The 18,463-nt window shown below is 39.1% G+C and overlaps 1 protein-coding gene across 2 annotated transcripts; it reads left to right on the top strand.

The window, feature by feature from the left end:
• Nucleotides 1–1,737: 1,737 nt before the first annotated feature.
• pnoca (prepronociceptin a) lies at nucleotides 1,738–18,202 on the top strand. 2 transcript variants are annotated; one of them, XM_042489929.2, is made up of 3 exons: nucleotides 1,738–1,867; nucleotides 13,105–13,238; nucleotides 15,457–18,202. In XM_042489929.2, the coding sequence occupies exons 2-3, from the start codon at nucleotides 13,119–13,121 to the stop codon at nucleotides 16,072–16,074; spliced, it is 738 nt and encodes a 245-aa protein (XP_042345863.1). In that variant the 5' UTR covers nucleotides 1,738–1,867; nucleotides 13,105–13,118; the 3' UTR covers nucleotides 16,075–18,202. The 2 variants fall into 2 exon arrangements, with proteins under 2 accessions (XP_042345863.1, XP_042345871.1); XM_042489937.2 differs by having other exon boundaries at nucleotides 1,770–1,867; nucleotides 13,108–13,238.
• Nucleotides 18,203–18,463: the final 261 nt, after the last annotated feature.

The following is an 18,463-nucleotide window of genomic DNA, read 5'->3' as shown; positions in this document are numbered from 1 at the left end:
AACCAATCAGAGTTGAGGAATTTCTAACACAGCCGTCAATCACTGCCCTTGATCTGCAGTCAAACTGATAAACTAGGCAGCGCTGATCCAATATCAATCAAGATTCTGTTATTATATGGCCTATTTCTCACCGCAAATTTTTTCAGAACCCAGTTTTAGTCGGTCAACATGGCAACTGGGTCACTATAATTTTATGCCTCCGCAACAGCAACAGCTGTGGCAGAAGGCATAGTGTCTTTCAATTGTCCAATCCATCCATCCCATTCTCATGAATGCGGTATCTCAAGAATTTTAGAACAATATCTTGTAGAAAAAAAGTCTAGCAGCAAGCACATCCCAAAGCAGTTAAATACTAGGTTTTGGACAGAACAAAAGGAGATACAAAAATACAAAAACACACTAGACTGCCCACTAGATGATGCTCTCATGAACATTTATTACCTCCACGTGTGATGTTTTGGGCCAAAACAAGCTACAGTCTAGGGAACAAACACACTGCCAATATTTCTTAGTGTCATATTGGGATTAATTGCTTTATTGAAAAGGTAAAATTGATGACAAGATCATCTGGCTGGAGTTTCGAAAAATTATCTATTTAAATGATCTAATTTAAAAAATTAGATCTCTAATTTAAAAAATTAGATCTCAGTGATTAAAATATCCTGAATAAGCTTCACATCTGAAGAAGGGCTTGGGCCCAAAACGTCGCATATGGAGGTAATAAATGTTCATGGGAGCATCACCTAGTGTGAGGACTCTGTTTTTGTATTTAAGGCAATTTCTTTAAATTTGGCACAAACATCCACCTGGACTCAAGGATGAACTGGTACAATTTTGTTGGTCAAAGATCAAGGTCTCTGTGACCTTGCGTCTGTCTTATTTTCTTAAATGGGATATAACACCTCAAAGGAATTTCGTCAAATTTGGCACAAATGTCCACTTAGACTCAAAAATTAACTTATGGTCAAAGGTCATTGTGACCTCACAAAACATAGTTTTGGCCATAACTCAAGAATTCATAAAGTAATTATGACAAAGTTTCACACAAATGTCTTACAGAATAAAATCATGAAGTGATAATATTTTACACCCTAAGAGATGTAAAATACCTGCCTGCGATCAAAATCCTGCCATCATAATGCAAAAAATACTTTCCTAGCCATTAGTCAGAGTTATAACTAGCAGAAGGGGAGATGTTTGGCCATATACTGATTTGATGACACTAATCCTGGGCACATAGCTCAAAACTGTCCTATTTGTATGAATCTTCTGTGCTGTCGGGTTGAAGATGTGTGAAGCATCCATGTTTTAGAATTTGTAGCTTCTTTACAGCAACATCCATATTAGACACATTGTCTACGATAATGGCTACATATATCTGTACAGACCTGAATGTAAACTGTAACTGCAACTTGTCTGGTTTGCAGAGTCATACAATAGCGAGGTGGCAATTTTAGTTTTCTCCTGCAATTTTCTCTCTTCCCTCCCACCTTTTCTCCTCCTGCCTTTTGCCATTTACTTTTCCTCCTATCCTAACTCCTGTTTTCCCCTCCTCCTCTCTCTCCCTACTTCACGCACTCTCCCTGCTCTTACCCCATCTTCTCTCTCCTCCCTCCGTCTCTCCAGTTTTCATCCATCCCTCCCTCTCTTTCTCTCTGTGATGAAAGAGGGAGTTTTGAAAGAGAGAGAGAATTAGAGGAGGAGGTTGAAGGGGAGGGGTGGGTACCTATAAGAGCAGCTGGCTCCAGCCTCCACATGCAGCCAGAAAAACCACACTGAGACTGAGGGAGGGGAACGTATACGCTGACAAAACTCAACCTGCACCCGAGGGACCCTTATAGGCACCCGCTATCTCACCCAAACACAGGTAAGAAGACCCTGCGGGAGATTGATGGGGAAAAGAATTGGCTTGACCTCTGACCTTTGATACAGAATGTTTTGCATTTTTGACGTTAAAAAAACACTTGCTACTCTCGTTAATTGATTGTGAGGCAGGAATTAAGGAAGACTATTTTAATTGTACGATAGTCTCACTTCAGAAAGTGGAAAGTACCACTGTAGTGGCTGCTTCTAGTGGATGTCGGTAATTTTGCAGATTTGGAGATTGCAAAAAAAATTGAATTCCCTTTTAAGTATACCTAATTTCAACTGAAAGAACTGGATACCAGGGAGGAAAAGGGACACTTTGGAAGCTTTTTTTCATCCCTGTTAAGTTACACTTTATTTTCTCTAGTCCATCTTTGTCTCCATCACTTGTCTATCATCCACGGCTGCTGTAGGGTCCCACGCTAACTCCTGCAGCAGTGTTGTCGTGATGCTGTGACCCTCTGACCCTCTGACCCTTAAGCTGCTTATAATGACACTGATCAAAGAATTTAAGCTTCCTTCGTCTATTATTGACAGACAGAGTGAGTTAGGACACTTTCTCCGGTCGCTCTAGTTGACAAACCACCATGATTGCGTGTTTTATTAATGCATCACCTCTAAAGTAACTGCTCCCCCCCAAGGTCAAATATTACGTCTGAGTGGGTTAAAAGCACGAGGTAGTGGGGATGCGCACACTACAGGGAACACGAGGTGTAGCAGTCCAGTGAGGACATGCAGTTTATTTTGTCAAGAGGGAAAGGTCACAAATCGTTCAGCCCGATTAGTCATTAATCGTTAAGGCCTGATTTACTGCCGCGCTCTTGTGGGTTTCATGAATGAAAGGAGAGACTTCACAGAAAGCTGCTGTGTGTTTACGCTGTAGCTTAAGACACTAATGAAAAGTAATTTGGGTGAGTGCACATTGATTAATCAGGGGCCGATTTCAGGCTCACTTCATTAGAAGATTATTTTTAAGTTTTCGTCTTAAGGTAACTGAGTCGATATGTTAAGATACTTTGTTTTTAAAGGCAAAAATCTGCTAAATGATCATTTTTTTAATCCAGCTGGCCACCAACGTCATCAGAAGTTGATGTATGGTTGCATTTAGGTTGTGATGTCGAGTGACAAAAATTCTATGTCAAATCAACGTCTAATGCCAACTTCAAAATGACGTATTGTACTGATGTCAGATGACACTGATATTTTGATAGTTTTTTGTTGTGTTGTTTAGTAACGTCTTCCAAATGTCTTTAGTATAAATCTGTTTAGCCATTAAGTATGAAGAACAAAACCAAATGTCTGCAAAACACCATGTTATTGTACACACAATTGGAAATTCTAACATATTAGACATTTATCAAAAAATCATCAACCCGATTTTAATACCAATCAAAATCAAGAGTCCAATATCTTTCTGACATTATGTTGACGTCTGGTGCCAGCTGGGAAAAATAACTTAATTCTAAAAGTTTAATACATGACAAAAATATGAAATATTACAGAGCAATGGATATCTGTAGACTGATTTTTTTACTTTTTAAAAAAATATCTAATTATGTTGTAATGTGAAATGTGACCTACTTGTTAAAGCAGTGCTGTGGATCGAGGGTTTTGCTGATTATAAATATGAAAATGTCTCAGGATGTTTTTGCTGTAGACATTCAGAACCTGCTATGCAAACTAAAAAGCGTACGCTCAGTACATGAAGTGATATGATAGGTTAAAGAAAATAATGTAAATGGATTTAAGGGGATTTTATTGATCAAATATAAAGCATCTGGCCAGATCTGGCCCATGGTCTGATTGACTGGTTAAATAACAGGCTAAGTATGATTGATGTGATCTTTAATGAAAATTATTTGAATGGCATTACTAAAAAACCTTTAGAAGAACAGTATAAATTGTTTCTACATTTTATGATTTGAAATTAAGATTGAGCAATGATTTTCACATAAAAACTACATTTATTATTCAAACTTATAATCATAATAATACTGATTATTATTATTAGTTTTTAGTTGTTGTTGTAGTAGTAGCAGCATTTCCTTTTCTGTAGTGATACTACCTACTAATATTTTTTTCCTGAAGCCCTCAGGCAGGTATGTATAAAATCCATTATTAAGTTTTTTTTTTAAGCTCTCAGGAAACTATTATGAAGTTAATAAAATTTAAGAATGGGTCTCACCTTGTTTCATGTTGAATAATTAAACATGGTATTTATGTTTAGCCTGGGGCTCACTTTCCATCTGACTTTGAAAGAAACTCTACAAACAAAGGCACTGTTTAAAATGGTTTACTTTAAGTAAACCTGTTACACAGGTGCTCTTTCAACAACCATCGATGGTAACAGACATGAAAGTGCATGTATCTGATTTTAATTATCTGACAAGCTTATTGCATATCAGTCAGAAGCTGACGCTGATCTACAGATAGCACTCAGGAAACAATGCTGTTTTGAACTGATTCAGAGAAAATAAGAGGCTGTTTTGTAATACCTTAGAGCACATACTCAAAGCAATCCTGTAACAGATTCTGGTAGCTGTGAAATGTGTTATTTTTCTGATTAGCTTTGCATCATGTTCTAGCATCTTTGCATTGTCGTCAATGAGGCTTTGCGGAATAGATCCCAGAGTAAATAAATTAACCTGAGTCAGGATGGATAAAATATATTAAAAGGAAGCTATAATAGCTATTAATAGCTGTGATATGTAGCTGATTTTAGGAAAAAAATACATCAGTTTTCCGAGATAGTTGTCAGACAAACCATCTGTTGATGAATGTCTTGTGTGCATTGTGTTCCTGTGGACAGATGGCCAAACATAGATGAGGTGACAATGACATACGGGACAGAGAGAGAGATTCTAACACCTACTGTAATAGAATTTCAAACTGAAAATGTTTGAAATATCCGACACAGAGCTTGTGAACCTTTTGGTGCAAGTTCCTCCGAGACAAAGGACATGGTGGTATTTCTATTTCAACATCAGTCTTGGTGGAGACTATCAGAAGCCCCAGTAAAGTGACAAGACAAGTTGTGTTGTGCGGAAAGAGTGCCATTCTTGTTTGTTTCTGGACTTTAAATACCCCAATTGGCATCATTCTGTCTACCTACACACGCATTAAACAGCTGGATGCATCAAGTGCAAACACTTTCTGTAAAGTGTTGCAGTTGCGGACCCATTTCAACAGCCGCGTGTCTCATCTCAGTATCGGTGACTTTGTTGGTTCACTCTGCAACACTCATATTAACTTCATGAAACCACTCAATACATTACCATTTTTCACAGGCTTAATGGGTAAAATGAAGGGAGGATAAGGAGCATTGGATCACAGGTCACTTGGCATTATACGGGTGTGTGCAGCTCTGGTGGCTGCACTGAATTGGCTGTGAATGTGGAGTGGAGTTAATCCAAGGATACAATGTTCCTAACACAGCAGGGTCCCTGTCCATCCTTTTGTACTGGGAGGATTTCAAAGATCCTTCTTCATGCCTGCTTGCCGCCCCCAGGGTGCTCCTCTTTCCCCCTGCCTGTTTCTATATCAAAGGAGAACTGACTCGTCAGATGTAGTAGCACAAATTTTAATTGTTGGGGCAGAGATACACATTTTCTTGTGTATTTCATGAATGTTCTGAGGCACAGCAAAGATATCAGAGCACAAAGGCCCTCGTCTTTCTTTAGGCTACTTGATTTGCTTTCGGGCCATCTTGGTATTCTAGGAATTGAAGCAAATGCATTTAGAGACCAAACTAAATGTTGAAATAAGTCTTAGTCAGATAGAATTGTTCATATCTCCTCTCTGTGCTTGACGTAAGGATGTATTAAGAAAGCTGGATACACTTGCTGCCAGTTTTATCCATTCATATAAGCCTCATGGCTGTAATTCTGAGTCTGAGACAGGAATTTCTGACAGCTGTAATGGGCGGTCTCCCACCTGGTGAAAAGAACTAACAAACCACAAAATGGTAGCAAGGCCACCATCACAGACATGCAGCAAGCATGAATTTGCAATAACTGTGACTATGTACACACAGGCATCGCCCCATTGCCACGCCCCCTTTTGGTCAATTGCCATGACCACAAACACACATCTTCACATGCTCACACACACATGCACAAACACAAATCTAATCTTCATAAGGCAAAAACTGTTGCCACCAAAGGGTAGGGATACTTTGAAGACTGACCAGCCAATCAATTAGATAAATTTTAAATTTTAAAAACAGAGCGAGCTATAGAGCTGCTGATAGCAGCTACAGTACGTTATAAAGAATAATATGATTCATTCAGGTGATTTAAATAAAGAGCAGCTAAAAAAATGTCATGGTGTTTTGGAGGTGACCCAATGTGTAGAATTAGCATAGAATTTAGAGAACATTACCAAGGCAAGAAAGTGACAGAGGGCCAGCTCAGTGAGCTAGCCACACCTAAATGAAATGCAGCCGTTTTTATTGTTATGAGTTGCACCTGTATCTGATCGAGTGAGTTTGAACTTGCTGATTCTAAACATCCTTACACAATGTGTTTGGCCACATAGTCCATCCATAAATCCATTTTCATCCAAGTCAAGGTGACAAGGGTAACAGGCTGAAAAGAGTACTCCAGACGTCCCTCTCCCCAGCAACACTTTCTAGCTTTCACTGTGGGATCTGGAGGCGTTTTCAGGCCAGATAAAATATATAATCCCTCCAGCGTGTTCTGGGTTCTTGTGCCTTCAATCAGTTGGACGTGCCCAAAAATTTCTTATGAGGTGTCCTAGAGGCATCCAGACCAGATATCTAAACGATCTGCAATGTTATTCTTTCAGTCACTACCCAAATCTCATTACCGCAGGTGAAGGCTGGAACGAGCTTTGCCTTCTGACTCAGCTCACTCCTCACCATGATGGTCCAGACTGGTACAATGCCTACATTACTGCTGATGCCACTCCGAATGACCTGTCCATTACACATTCTATGTTACCCTCATTCTTGAACAAGGCCGCAAAATACTCCAAATTCTTTGCTTTAGGGAGTAACTCACCCCGAATCCAGGTGGGCAATTTTGTGGCAGAAAACCATGGCATCAGACTTTGAGGTGCTGACCCTAACCCTGACCGCTTCACACTTTGTAAAGCACCCAATGTGTAGTGGAGGTCATGCCGTGATGAAGCTAACAGAACCACATCATCTGCAAAGAGCAGTAATTCTGCCCATAGTCATGCCCAACTTATAATACAGGAATACAAAGGAGGGAAACAGTGGACAAACAAATACATTTAATATTTGTGCAGGTTGGATAAAAAATAAAACAACGTACCCCTTAAAATATAAACAAAAACAAAAAAATCAATTTAAAATAAGTTTGATGTGACCGCTGTGTAAGTGTGTGAGCACACCTCTCAACAATTAATCAACCTCAAGTGATTAGGTCCATGGAGAAGGGAAATTGATTTGGCTCAGTGTGTCTGTCTGTAATGGCTTCAGCATGTATATAGCCACGTCACACACAGTTTGACTGACTGGGAACAGAGATAATCAAAACGCCCACTCTTTAGACACATCAGTGAGCTGACGTGACCTCTGACCAGAAGACAAGTAGAAGGATCATAACAAATAATGTCTTTGGCCAGTAACAGGGGAAATGCAATTGCACTACTATCTAGGCAGACCTATTATGCTGTCTTATGATCAATCTAATCAAGCTTGATACAAAAATAAGGCAAGTGTAGCTCCAATATCACGTAACAGGTCAAAAAAGTAAGTGTGAAATGACTTCTTATTTTCATGAAGCAAAATCTAGTGGATTCTGTATTTAGCATTTAGTTTTTGTGGCATGAATAGCAGAATAGTAAGAATAGTAAAAATCTCTTGTAAACTGTTGTGCCAATGGCAATCTTGGAACGCATTAGCTATTGGTCTTACAACAACAGCCAAAATTTTGGGAGATCCTGTGTCCCAAACTTGACTTTGCTGAAAACAGATATTGAGCAAGCAGATAAAAACAAGTGGCAAAATTGGGAGCAAACCTTAAATTTGTACTGTATCCCCTGATATATTGTTTTGAATCTGCTTTCATCCATCCACAAAATCTCGTCCTGTTGCCTACAGATTCTGAGTACATATCTGTTTATGGAGATTATGCCAGTGGTAGTAGTAGTTGTGTCAGGGTTTGCATGTGAAAGACAAAGACTGAGAAATTGTATGACGGAGTGTGAGGGGGAGGGAAACAGTATGAGTGGGTGAGAATGTGACTTAAAGAGAGAGAAAAAAACACAGATAGTTTGAGAAAGAGAGAGTTAATGAAACCAGTAGGTAGATAATGCAAGGTAGTGACAGGAACCATTAAATATATTGTGGTACATTAGATATTTTCAGTCAATGTGACTGATAATATAGATCAGCTGTCCTGAAATGTGCCACATCAATGACCACTCTGGCATTTTGCCAGATAGCCATCAATATTAAAACAAAGAGAACAATGTATTTTGAGTGGGCCCAAGACAAGCTGTCAATTAAACTGGCTTTTCTGACAGTTAAAGTAGTCTACTATGTGGCTCCAGGCAGAAGACTATATAACACTTAATTACCTGTCAAACTGACTCATCAACCAACAAAGCCAACATCATGAATATGCTCTAATTATTCAATATTTAATCTGTTTTCATTTCAACATGCTGGCTTGCTCTCCTTTAAGGGTGTGGAAGTTATTATTCTTCAGTTTAATTTAAAGTTATCAGATTTAAAGCTGCAGTTTTTAGGGCCAGTAGCAGTTGGGCACGATAATCTTAGTGTTAGTACTTCAGAAAATCCTTAAATAATTAATCAAGTCCGTTACTATTTCATCGCCCCAATTGTCAGACACATACAGGCTTTTTATATATGAAAAGTCAATAAAGGAAAACTTCATTTGCATATTGATACAGACTGGGTTTGAACTAGCACACTGAACTTTTCAATTAGATTTAACTCGAGTCATGAAAGAGCGTTACTTATAATTCGATGAAACACCAAACCCCAGAATGCAAATTAGGCTCCCACAAAATAAGCAATTTCTGATTTTCTTGCTGTTCTTGCAGAGACATATGTAACTACTGTGTGTCCAAATGTCCAGACTGACATGACATGAAAGCACAATCAAACTCCCACTGACATTAATTTGACAGTATTGTGAATATTACGTTTAAATAACTTCAAATAATGTGCAGTCCGGCTTTAAAAAATAAATATGAACGGCACAACGGATGCACCCTGCTATTTTGTTCAACCATGTGTGAATAATCCGGCTTTAAGTCGTTCTTCGGGTTGAGAGTAATTTATTTTGTACTTCCTGTTCTCGTTTAGAAAACGGCAGTAATGAAAAAAAAGTGGGAAAAAGGTGGAAACAGTTGATAACACAGCGTGAGAGAGTTTGACAATATTGTACTTAGAGTGCGTCGTGAGTTGTTGGATGACGCAACTATGAATCAGACAGGAAACTACTTTTGAATATTTCTGTAACTTTAACTGTACATATTTATGGTTGACTACACATACTTTTTAATCTTGAGGATGGTCATGATGGTTTGGTGTTTTCCAATTTAAGCAGGCTAAGCTTGTTGAACTCACAGTTACACATACAGATGCTTCCCTGAGACAGAGAGAACCTGTGCTGATGTTCACTCTTGGTTAGGTGACATTTGTCTGATTATTTTTCTGAATACAGGTAATGTTTAAGATGACACCAAATGCTATTGATGCTCTTTTTTAACCTTGAATTGCAACTTGGATAAGATGTTCCTCAGGTGGCAAAACAGCTCATGTGGTCACGCTGTAACAAGTTGAGCCTAGATGATAGATACTACTGAGAGATACTGTATGGACAGAGGTTCCTCTCATCCGAAAAATGGTCTTTATATCATCAACTGGACTGTAAGACCTCCATCAGCAGCACCTCAGCGCAGCACCAGACAGTAATGACTTAATTAACTGGTTTATTTAGTCGTTAATCAGTTAATTAAAGGCAGAGTAATTGGATTTTAAGGGCTCTCAAGAGAACCTGGGAGACGTCAGTTGAAGACCACATAAAAAATCAGTCATTTAGAAGTCTAATTCATTTTTACTTTATAGACAAGGGGACAGATAAACAGATAAAGACTACATTTAATGGAATGCGAAACTATCTGTGAACGTCATATTTATCGGTTATATCCTGAGCGAGGCTTGAGTGACTGCAGTCGGGCTGTTTGTATGCTGTGTACATCAGAAATGATTTGTTTTCAGCAGGGAAAGAAAGAGTTAGGACCCCAACCTGGCCACAATAGTTCCCTGCAGTTGCATTCAAGTAAAATTTAGACCACTTCTTAAACCTCAAATGACAGCTGTCTAAGCATATTTTGAGGAGTCATGTTTATTAATGTTTCCCAAAGTTAAGATTATTGTGGAAAAATCATTCTCACAGGGGAAAAGATTTGCTCTGCCCTGTTTTAACCCTTGCTTTAAGCACATAGACATATAACATGGCACACAATTTAGTGTTTTCTTCAAATACTATAAATTTTTAGTTTGCAGCATGGCTCTGGGGTTGGCCATGCTGCTCCATTGATGGGTTTCCACCACTTTGGTACACTGAAATACCTTAACAACTACTGACGGATTACCATGAATCACAGGCCTTCATGGTTCCCAGCTGATGAATCTTTATGACTTTGGTGATCCTGTGACTTCCGTTAGTGCCACAGTGAAGTTGACATTTGTGGTTCGAAGTGAAATATTTCAATAATAAATGGATGAATTGGCATGACATTTGGTACAAATATTCATGTTCCCATCAGGACAAACTAAACCTTTTGTGTAGCACCATCAAAATGTCCTTATTTTAATAGCCTCCTTTGTTTAATGGCCAAATACTTACTTACAGTTCCCCCATTGTGAAGGGTTGTCTGTTTGGGAAGTTCTGGACATATGAATAAACAAATGAGCAAACAAATGGTTGTTTGGGGGATGAAGTTCTTCTTTAAACCGATATGACTCATTCTCACGGAGCTGCTAGTGAGCAATAGATTTTACAACTTGTTAGAATATACTATTCTATAGTTTCATAGTATTGAGATGAGCATGCATTCTGCTTTTATTGTCTTCACTCATTTCTAAAATAAAGACAAAACAACTGTATGTGTATGCATCTCTGGTGGCACCTCAGTAGATAACAGAGTCGAGAAGATGTTAAGTCTCCTTGATGCATTATTCTTAACGACTGCAGTTAATTTTTGGAAGCAAAGTCAGCATGAAGTCAGTGACAGGAGGTTGGAGAATGAGATGCATTTTGGCCAAATGAACACACCCAAGCTGTTTGTCTAAATCCACTGCCATCTGCCAATCCCACCCCGCCCTTAGCTGTCCTCCAATATCCCTGCCTAAAATGACTCTGCTGCTCTTTTGTCCTTCACTGACAAACCCATCCTCTTTCCTTTTTGACGAAAGACGCACTCAACACACACTTTTATTGTTTGCACACTAGAACACTGATTAATTTTGATTAATTTTGCAGAGCTGCTGTTTAATGGGTAGTTAGAGATTGGAATGAGCTGTTGTGCAATTACACCTTTATCAGTTTTTAATTACTCTGAATAAAGTCCACATTTCTAAGACATTATAAAGTGGTGTTTGACTGAAGACAAATTAGTTTTACTTTCAGCCGTGTCAGTTTAATAGATAATGATAACAACCTACAGTTAACTGAGCAGTGTAGTGGAAGTGTGCCTGTTTGTGTGTGTGTGTGTGTGTGTGTGTGTGTGTGTGTGTGTGTGTACTTGAATTTATATTTGAGTATATCTACCAATGTACTGTATGGTTGGCATACACAGTTTGCCATACATACACAGTATGACTGAGTGTCCATGTGCTGCGTATGTTTATGTGTCAGAATGTTTTGTGGATGTGTGTTTTAGTTTGTGTGTTTGTCTGCAACAAACAATGACTCAGTTCATTGCCAAAGGCATTAATTGCGGCATCAATTAAAGGAGTTAACGAGTTTGTTTAATGAGATGAAAACTCTGGTTGTGTGTCTGACGTCAGACTCACCAGACTGGGCTGTTTCTGCCAGAATAAGGTCAAACGATTTTTCATTTGCTCTTTTTCATCATTTCAGTAGTTGTTGGTCAAATTTTATATCTGCTGTGCCCTCTGGTCCTTCTGTTTGTCCCTTGGTCTTACTTCTAGTCCCCTATGATACTTTTAATGTGTAACTGTCCTCTGTGTCCCTCTTTTTCCTTTTGCAGTATCAGATGCAGCAAAAAAAAAACCCTAGATGTAGCTCACATAAATGTAATGCAGTCATATTTAATGTTATCACCTGCACATGCTTTTCCTGCTATGACAAGCCAAAATATCTGCTGTGAAAAGTTCTTTTCCAGCATGCATTCAGTAAAGTAGCAATAGAACACGTCAGCTTAGCATACAGGCATAAGCGCGGGGAAACAGCCAGCCTTGCTTTGTAAAACATGCCAACAAACTAGAAAACAAAAGAAAATACACATTGTGTTAAAGTATAGGCTATTTAACACACAAACACATGTAACACTTATTCCAAGCTGCTTAAGCGCTCGTTAATGACCAAAAAACAGCTGTGCTAGGCAATATGACAGCGTGGAGCATCTTATACCTTATCCTACACATACTTTTAGACCTTTTCAGCGACAACACTAGGGTGATTCTTTGATGTACTGGTGGTGGCTTGCTGGCTAAGAAGATATTACATGACTATGTAACACCTTTAAAGTTGTTAGAAGCGGCATTTCCCTTTCTTTTTTTTGTTTTTGTGAATGCTAGCTTACCTGTTTCGTCCTGTTTCCAGTCTTGGTGTTAAGCTAGCTCTCAATGTATCTTTGACTTATGCTACCTAAGATAAACAGCTGTTACTATTTATGTGTGAAAAGACAAGGGTCCTGACTGGGGAATAAAATACAAACCACTTTATTTTGCCTTAATTTTTTTCTTTTTACTTTTTTTGTCCATTTTTTTTCTTTTCATGGGGATATTTTGCCATGTCATTATATTGTCATGTTATGTTTAGCCTATTATTAAGTGTCAAATAATTCTACCGCAACGTAATTGACCTTAGAAACATTCTTGGTTAAGACATTTAATATATATTATATGAACTGGAAATTTCTAGACAACCCAGCCACTGCATTAGAGAAAATCAAGATAAACTGTATGATGAGTTGAGTGTTAAGTGTTTGGACTGAACATGTGTATTTGCTGTGTCCTGTGTTGTGCAGCAGACGGTGGGACCATGAAGACTGTGGTGGCGCTGCTGCTGCTCTGTCTGTGTGATCCTGGACAGACTGACTGCCAGACAGACTGTCTGTCCTGCAGCAACATCCTGCCCAAACAGCTCAGTTTCAACACCATGGTGAGGAGTGCACGCACACACACACACACACACACACACACACACACACACACACACAGACTGAAGATTGCAAGAGTTGAGCTCCCACACAAACAAACAGAGGGGAAAGTCCATTGTCTCCACTGGTGTTAAAAGCAAAACAAAACAAAAAGTGGAAAACAAACCACACTATGAAATATTAGTTTGCAAGTCCACCTTTCAGACAAAATCCCACTATATCTCACACACAGTCCCACACAACCCAAATCTCTCCACCAGCCTCTTTTAGTTTGGTGATAAAATAAGTGAAAACCACTCACCCCACCTTCCTGTATTTATCCCATCCTCCCATCCTGACTCAACAAATTACCCTCTTGGCATTTGAGTTTTTAATTTGTTGTGGCTAATTGATTCCTGGGGATAGATGTGTGTTTCTCCTCTCAGTGCTTATGCCTGGTGGTTGTTTCTCTTAGGACTATGACATGTGTGTCTCTCCGACATTTTGGAAGACATTTAAGTGCACATGGCTTTTAACAAACAGCTTTGAAAGCAATGTTGTATTGGGCTCTTTAAAAGGGCCTTAAATGACCTATAGATGGGCATTTATTTTCTTCTCCTTAAACAGCTCTGCCACATGCCATTTACTGACTTACTGCCCCTTTTTAGAATCCCTGTCTTCCTCTGCTTATTGTAATTACCAGTTCTCCTTTATCACTATCAATCCTCCCAGGCTAAAAGGCATTTTACTTGTTAACCAATAATGGATCAGAGCTTCCATGATTAGTACACTTCATGGAAACAGTAGATGATTTAAAGCAATATGGTATTTCATGCATAATATACAGTGAATACTTAGCCTTATTCTGACAGATACACTTCGAAGAGGAAGCTATACAGTGTAGGTGATATATAAGCTAGAAATCCAATCGATTTCCTTCTGTCACATTAAATTTTGTATTGTCCCAGCAAGGGACTTGCCTCTGAAACAAACCCAGCACATCAGACGCATTGAGTAACACACAATCTACATCATCATCATGAGAGACATATTTGAAACACAGTTGTAATTGACAACTGTGACACAGTTGTAACTGCTTCTTGCGTCAAATAGGTAATTTAAAAAACAAACAAAACAAATGCAACTGTTGTATCTTACAGTGAAAATGCATTCAACTTTCCACCATCCTGAGAGCAGCAGACAAGTCCTTGCTATGGTCATGTCTGGTACATGAAAGGAAATGTGTGCTGTTAGGTTCAGTTTGCTTGGTTACTGTCTGTTTATGAAAACACATTACTGTAGTTTCTACCTGACACAGGTCTACAAGCTGTATTACAGTTTTGGCATTGTGAAGTGAAGAGGAAAGATGCAAAGTGATATTCCTATTGCTTAATTTACCAATATTGAGTGGAGAGCCACATATAGCATATTTTGAAAGTCAAGCCATTAAAATTGATCCAAGGGCCACATTTGGCCCCCAGGCTGGACTTTGGACACGCCTGACCTAAATGAACATCAAATATAGTGAAGTTCAGAGCCACAACCATGACAACATAACATTGCTTGGAAAATATCCAACCTTTACCACTGGCTTTCTTCTGGCCTTCTTTGAAGAGAGGTCATTACTCAAACTGTCAAAGTCCAACTCCTGAACAAGTCTCTCTGTCATTCATGTCCTTAGTTCATTTTTATCCTGAACATATCTAAAAGACATGGGCTTCTCCCACGTTCAGAAATGCAATGCAAATGTTTCCAGTAGCAAAAAACATCTGCAAATGCATTTTTTTTGTCACTAAAATAAGCCCCTATGGCTTAGGAAGCAGTATAGTCTTCATGTGAACTTGTGCTTCAAGACCAGCAATGTGGGCATTAGCATCATCAGCAGCATTGTGGCACCGGCACCACTGGTAACAGTTTGTAGCAAAGCGACATCATCTTCAGCTTCACTGCCTTTTTGGAGTTTACACTTTGCTGATGTGTGTTGTTTTCTCCATGTTGACAACAGCAGTGACATTTAACCTACAGTAATCTGTCAATGCATGAACCTGAGTAAAAAAATTATAGTAATCTATCCATTAGTTTTAATCCATGTGTTCTGATTAATGTGGTGGACCAACCAACTACATGCCCGATAAACCAACATTGCCATTCCAAGAGCCACGCTAAAAATGGATTATTTTATTATATGAAGTGATTTCAGAAAGAAATTAAAAATGATCTCTTGTTTTTTGTCTCTGTCAGGTGTGTCTCACTGAGTGTGAAGCCAACATCTCACCAGCCTACTCGTGGGACTTCTGTTGTAAGTTACTGTCCTCGCCAATTTCCTCATTTACTGGTACCATGCCGAAAAGATCTCAGGAGGAGGTGGAGGCTCTTTTTCCTGAGGAGGAGGAGCAAGTGGAGGGAGGTCTGTTGCTGCCCTTTGCATTACAGAGGTACAGTCCCTTGACCCGGGCGCTCGGGGTGGATGAGAGAGATCTGGGTGGCAAAGGCAGCCAGCTGAACACTGCCTACAATACCCAGAACGCCCTGTCTCTTGATGATGAATATGAGGAGGAGGCAGGGCAGGACGAAGGGGCTGCTGATGCGGCAGCAAGAGGACAGGGTGATGCAGGGCTGAGTGTCTCCAAAAGGTTCGGCGGCTTCGTCAAAGGGAGGCATGGCTACAGGAAGCTGATGTCTCCTGGAAGATCGTACCAGAAGAGGTATGGTGGTTTCATCGGCATTCGGAAGTCAGCTCGCAAGTGGAACAGCCAAAAACGTTTCAGCGAGTTCCTGAAGCAGTATCTGGGGATGAGCACTAAAGCCACTGAGTACAACAGCGTCTCAGAGGACCTCACCCAACAGAATGAAGTTTAACAATGTGCACCTTTACGTCACTGACATAAAACTATTTCCTGATGTATTTTCACTGATCTTATTTTGTATTTCACCAACATGTCAAACTTTAACTGCTGTCACAAAAGTTGAAATAATTAAAACTAAGTAATTAACCAAAAAGAGAAAACTAAGTCCATAATTCTAGGTACTGAATCGAAGGCAACTTCAGTTCTTAGAACTGAAGAAGCCTCTTGGATGACAGGTGAAATGTCTTCAAGGGACTAAAGCGAATTAAGTTGTCTATGATTTGGAACCTACAATATCCATGACCCAGATGACTGAGAATCTTCACCAACACTAAGCCCATGATCTAAGACGGCCATTGGTGTCCTCTTTGTCATAAGATATAACAATTTAACTTTTCTTTTCCTATCCCTTTTAATTATGAAGCAATGAATTTGCCTTTAATAACCAGACCCTCTATTATTCCTTTTTCAGACAGCTTAATCCTCCAGTCCAAACCTTTCAACCCAACCAGCTGGAAAAATGTCGGCGTTGCATGGTTCTGCAAACCACAGATTCAGAACATTTGTACATTGCTATGAAGCATATACAATGAAACTTTATGTAAAAATGTTATGTTTCAACAATACTGTGGTTGATGTGTGTGTAGGTTTAAGCACAAAAAGTACTCGGTTAAGGTTAGAAAAAGATTGTATTTTGGCTTAAAATACTTGGCTTTTAAGACACAACCCTGTCTGGAGGTGTCTCAGCAAAAAAAAAGACTTTTCTTGGCAATATCCCATTTGGACAAAACGTTTGGTCCCTAAAAATCACCCATGTTTGGTATCTAAAAAGCCACTTGTAACACAGCGATGGGACGACTGATTGCTAAAACATAAACGGCTTTGTTATTTATAGGTCTTGAACAGTGGTCTGCAGTATGGTAGGTGTCTCTCCTAAAACCATTGCATCTTCACTTAATCCCACTGTACAAAACCAAAGCCATAAAATCCTGGATATGGCCACTGCAATCTTGTGCTAGTGATGTCATTTAGAGCCAGAATCTAAGCTTTAGCAACCTCCACTGTATCAGGTTTCCACCTCTGCACCCGTCCAACCAATCAGAAGCAGTGCATCACATTGAAATGTTCCATGTTGTATGATGCATATAAAATGTGCATATGTAATGTATTTGTGGTTTGCAGAAAAATACAGTGTCAACATTCTTCTCAGTTGACTGGGCTGCATTTTCAGCATCCTTCAAAACAGCTGAGTTGAGCTGTGAGACTTTTTAATCCCTGGCATCTTTCAGGCACATGTCCAGCTCTTGGCACCCTGTCATTCAGACCTCCCATTTTGATGCCTGTTGTGGGAAGCACCAGTTTGAAATAATTTGATTAGCTACCCTAGCCCGTATCCTAATTAGCTCTGAAGGAAGCTCTCACTTTGGGAATTGTTGGTGGTCCCCAAGTGATATGCAGTTAAATATTTTACTGTTTAATGTAAGAGTAACATTTGCTTCTCTGATTCCCTTTATTATACTGTATATTTCACAGTGGGGGCCACTGGCTTAAGGCAGTTATTATTGTTGAAGGTGTTTAAGATGTCTAGCAGAACTCTTTATTATACTACCATCTTGTGGCAAAATGTATAACTCAGTCTCTTTTAAAGGACAACACTGATGTTTTTTTCTCTCCATGTTTAGGCATTATGGCTAGAGTAATGTCAGCAGTAATATAAATAATATTGTATGTGATTTGTGGTAAATAAATGAAAACATGCAAAAACACAGCTTAAAGTCATTGATGTATCACTGTGCCAAAACACAACTGAGACAGGGCTACTGAGGCAATTAAAAAAAAAAAGATCTCTTCAGTCTGGTGCACTGGTGAGGCGAAAGATTACACAGCTCTCAGTATTCACGCATAAATCCTACTAATCTGTCTGCCAAACTGATGTTATATACAAGTGAGCATCATCTCTGACTGGCTCCTGTGTCCAGACACCAGATTTCTGTATGTACAAACACTACTTGTTTTTTCTTTTCTTCAAACTGTAATGGTGTGAAATGTTGCCGACTATGTGACCTTGTAAATAGCTGAATTTGAACATGTCAATAAAAATAGTTTACTATTTCCTTTGTGGCTTGTTATGCAGCAACTGATTCTGTGTCTTGAGGTGTTTTGTTCTTTGGCTACATTAACCTCTTTACTTATTTTTAGTTACTTGTACATATTTTGAAAATAATATGCTTTTGTAAATAGATTATACCCTACATTAGGGTAGATAGGTTGTGATCATATTTTTGTGTCTTTATCTAAAGAATAATGAGTTCTGCTGTGGGCAGAGAAGGCTCAACTTGAACTCCAGGATACCTCCAAACATTTCCAGATAACAAGTACAGATAACATACCTCATTCCACTG

This window comes from Plectropomus leopardus, chromosome 1 (assembly GCF_026936395.1).
Source record: "Plectropomus leopardus strain MGB_pleo_1.0 chromosome 1, ASM2693639v1, whole genome shotgun sequence".
NCBI lineage: Eukaryota > Metazoa > Chordata > Actinopteri > Perciformes > Serranidae > Plectropomus > Plectropomus leopardus.
Note: the sequence above shows the minus strand (reverse complement) of the source record. Positions and strands in the feature narration are given on the sequence as shown.

What these genes read in the sequence shown, in the direction of transcription:
- pnoca (XM_042489929.2), top strand. Translation starts at nt 13,119, where the DNA reads ATGAAGACTGTGGTGGCGCTGCTGCTGCTCTGTCTGTGTGATCCTGGA. An exon ending in AGCTCAGTTTCAACACCATG is followed by an intron (nt 13,239 to 15,456) that starts GTGAGGAGTGCA and finishes TGTCTCTGTCAG; the next exon opens with GTGTGTCTCACTGAGTGTGA.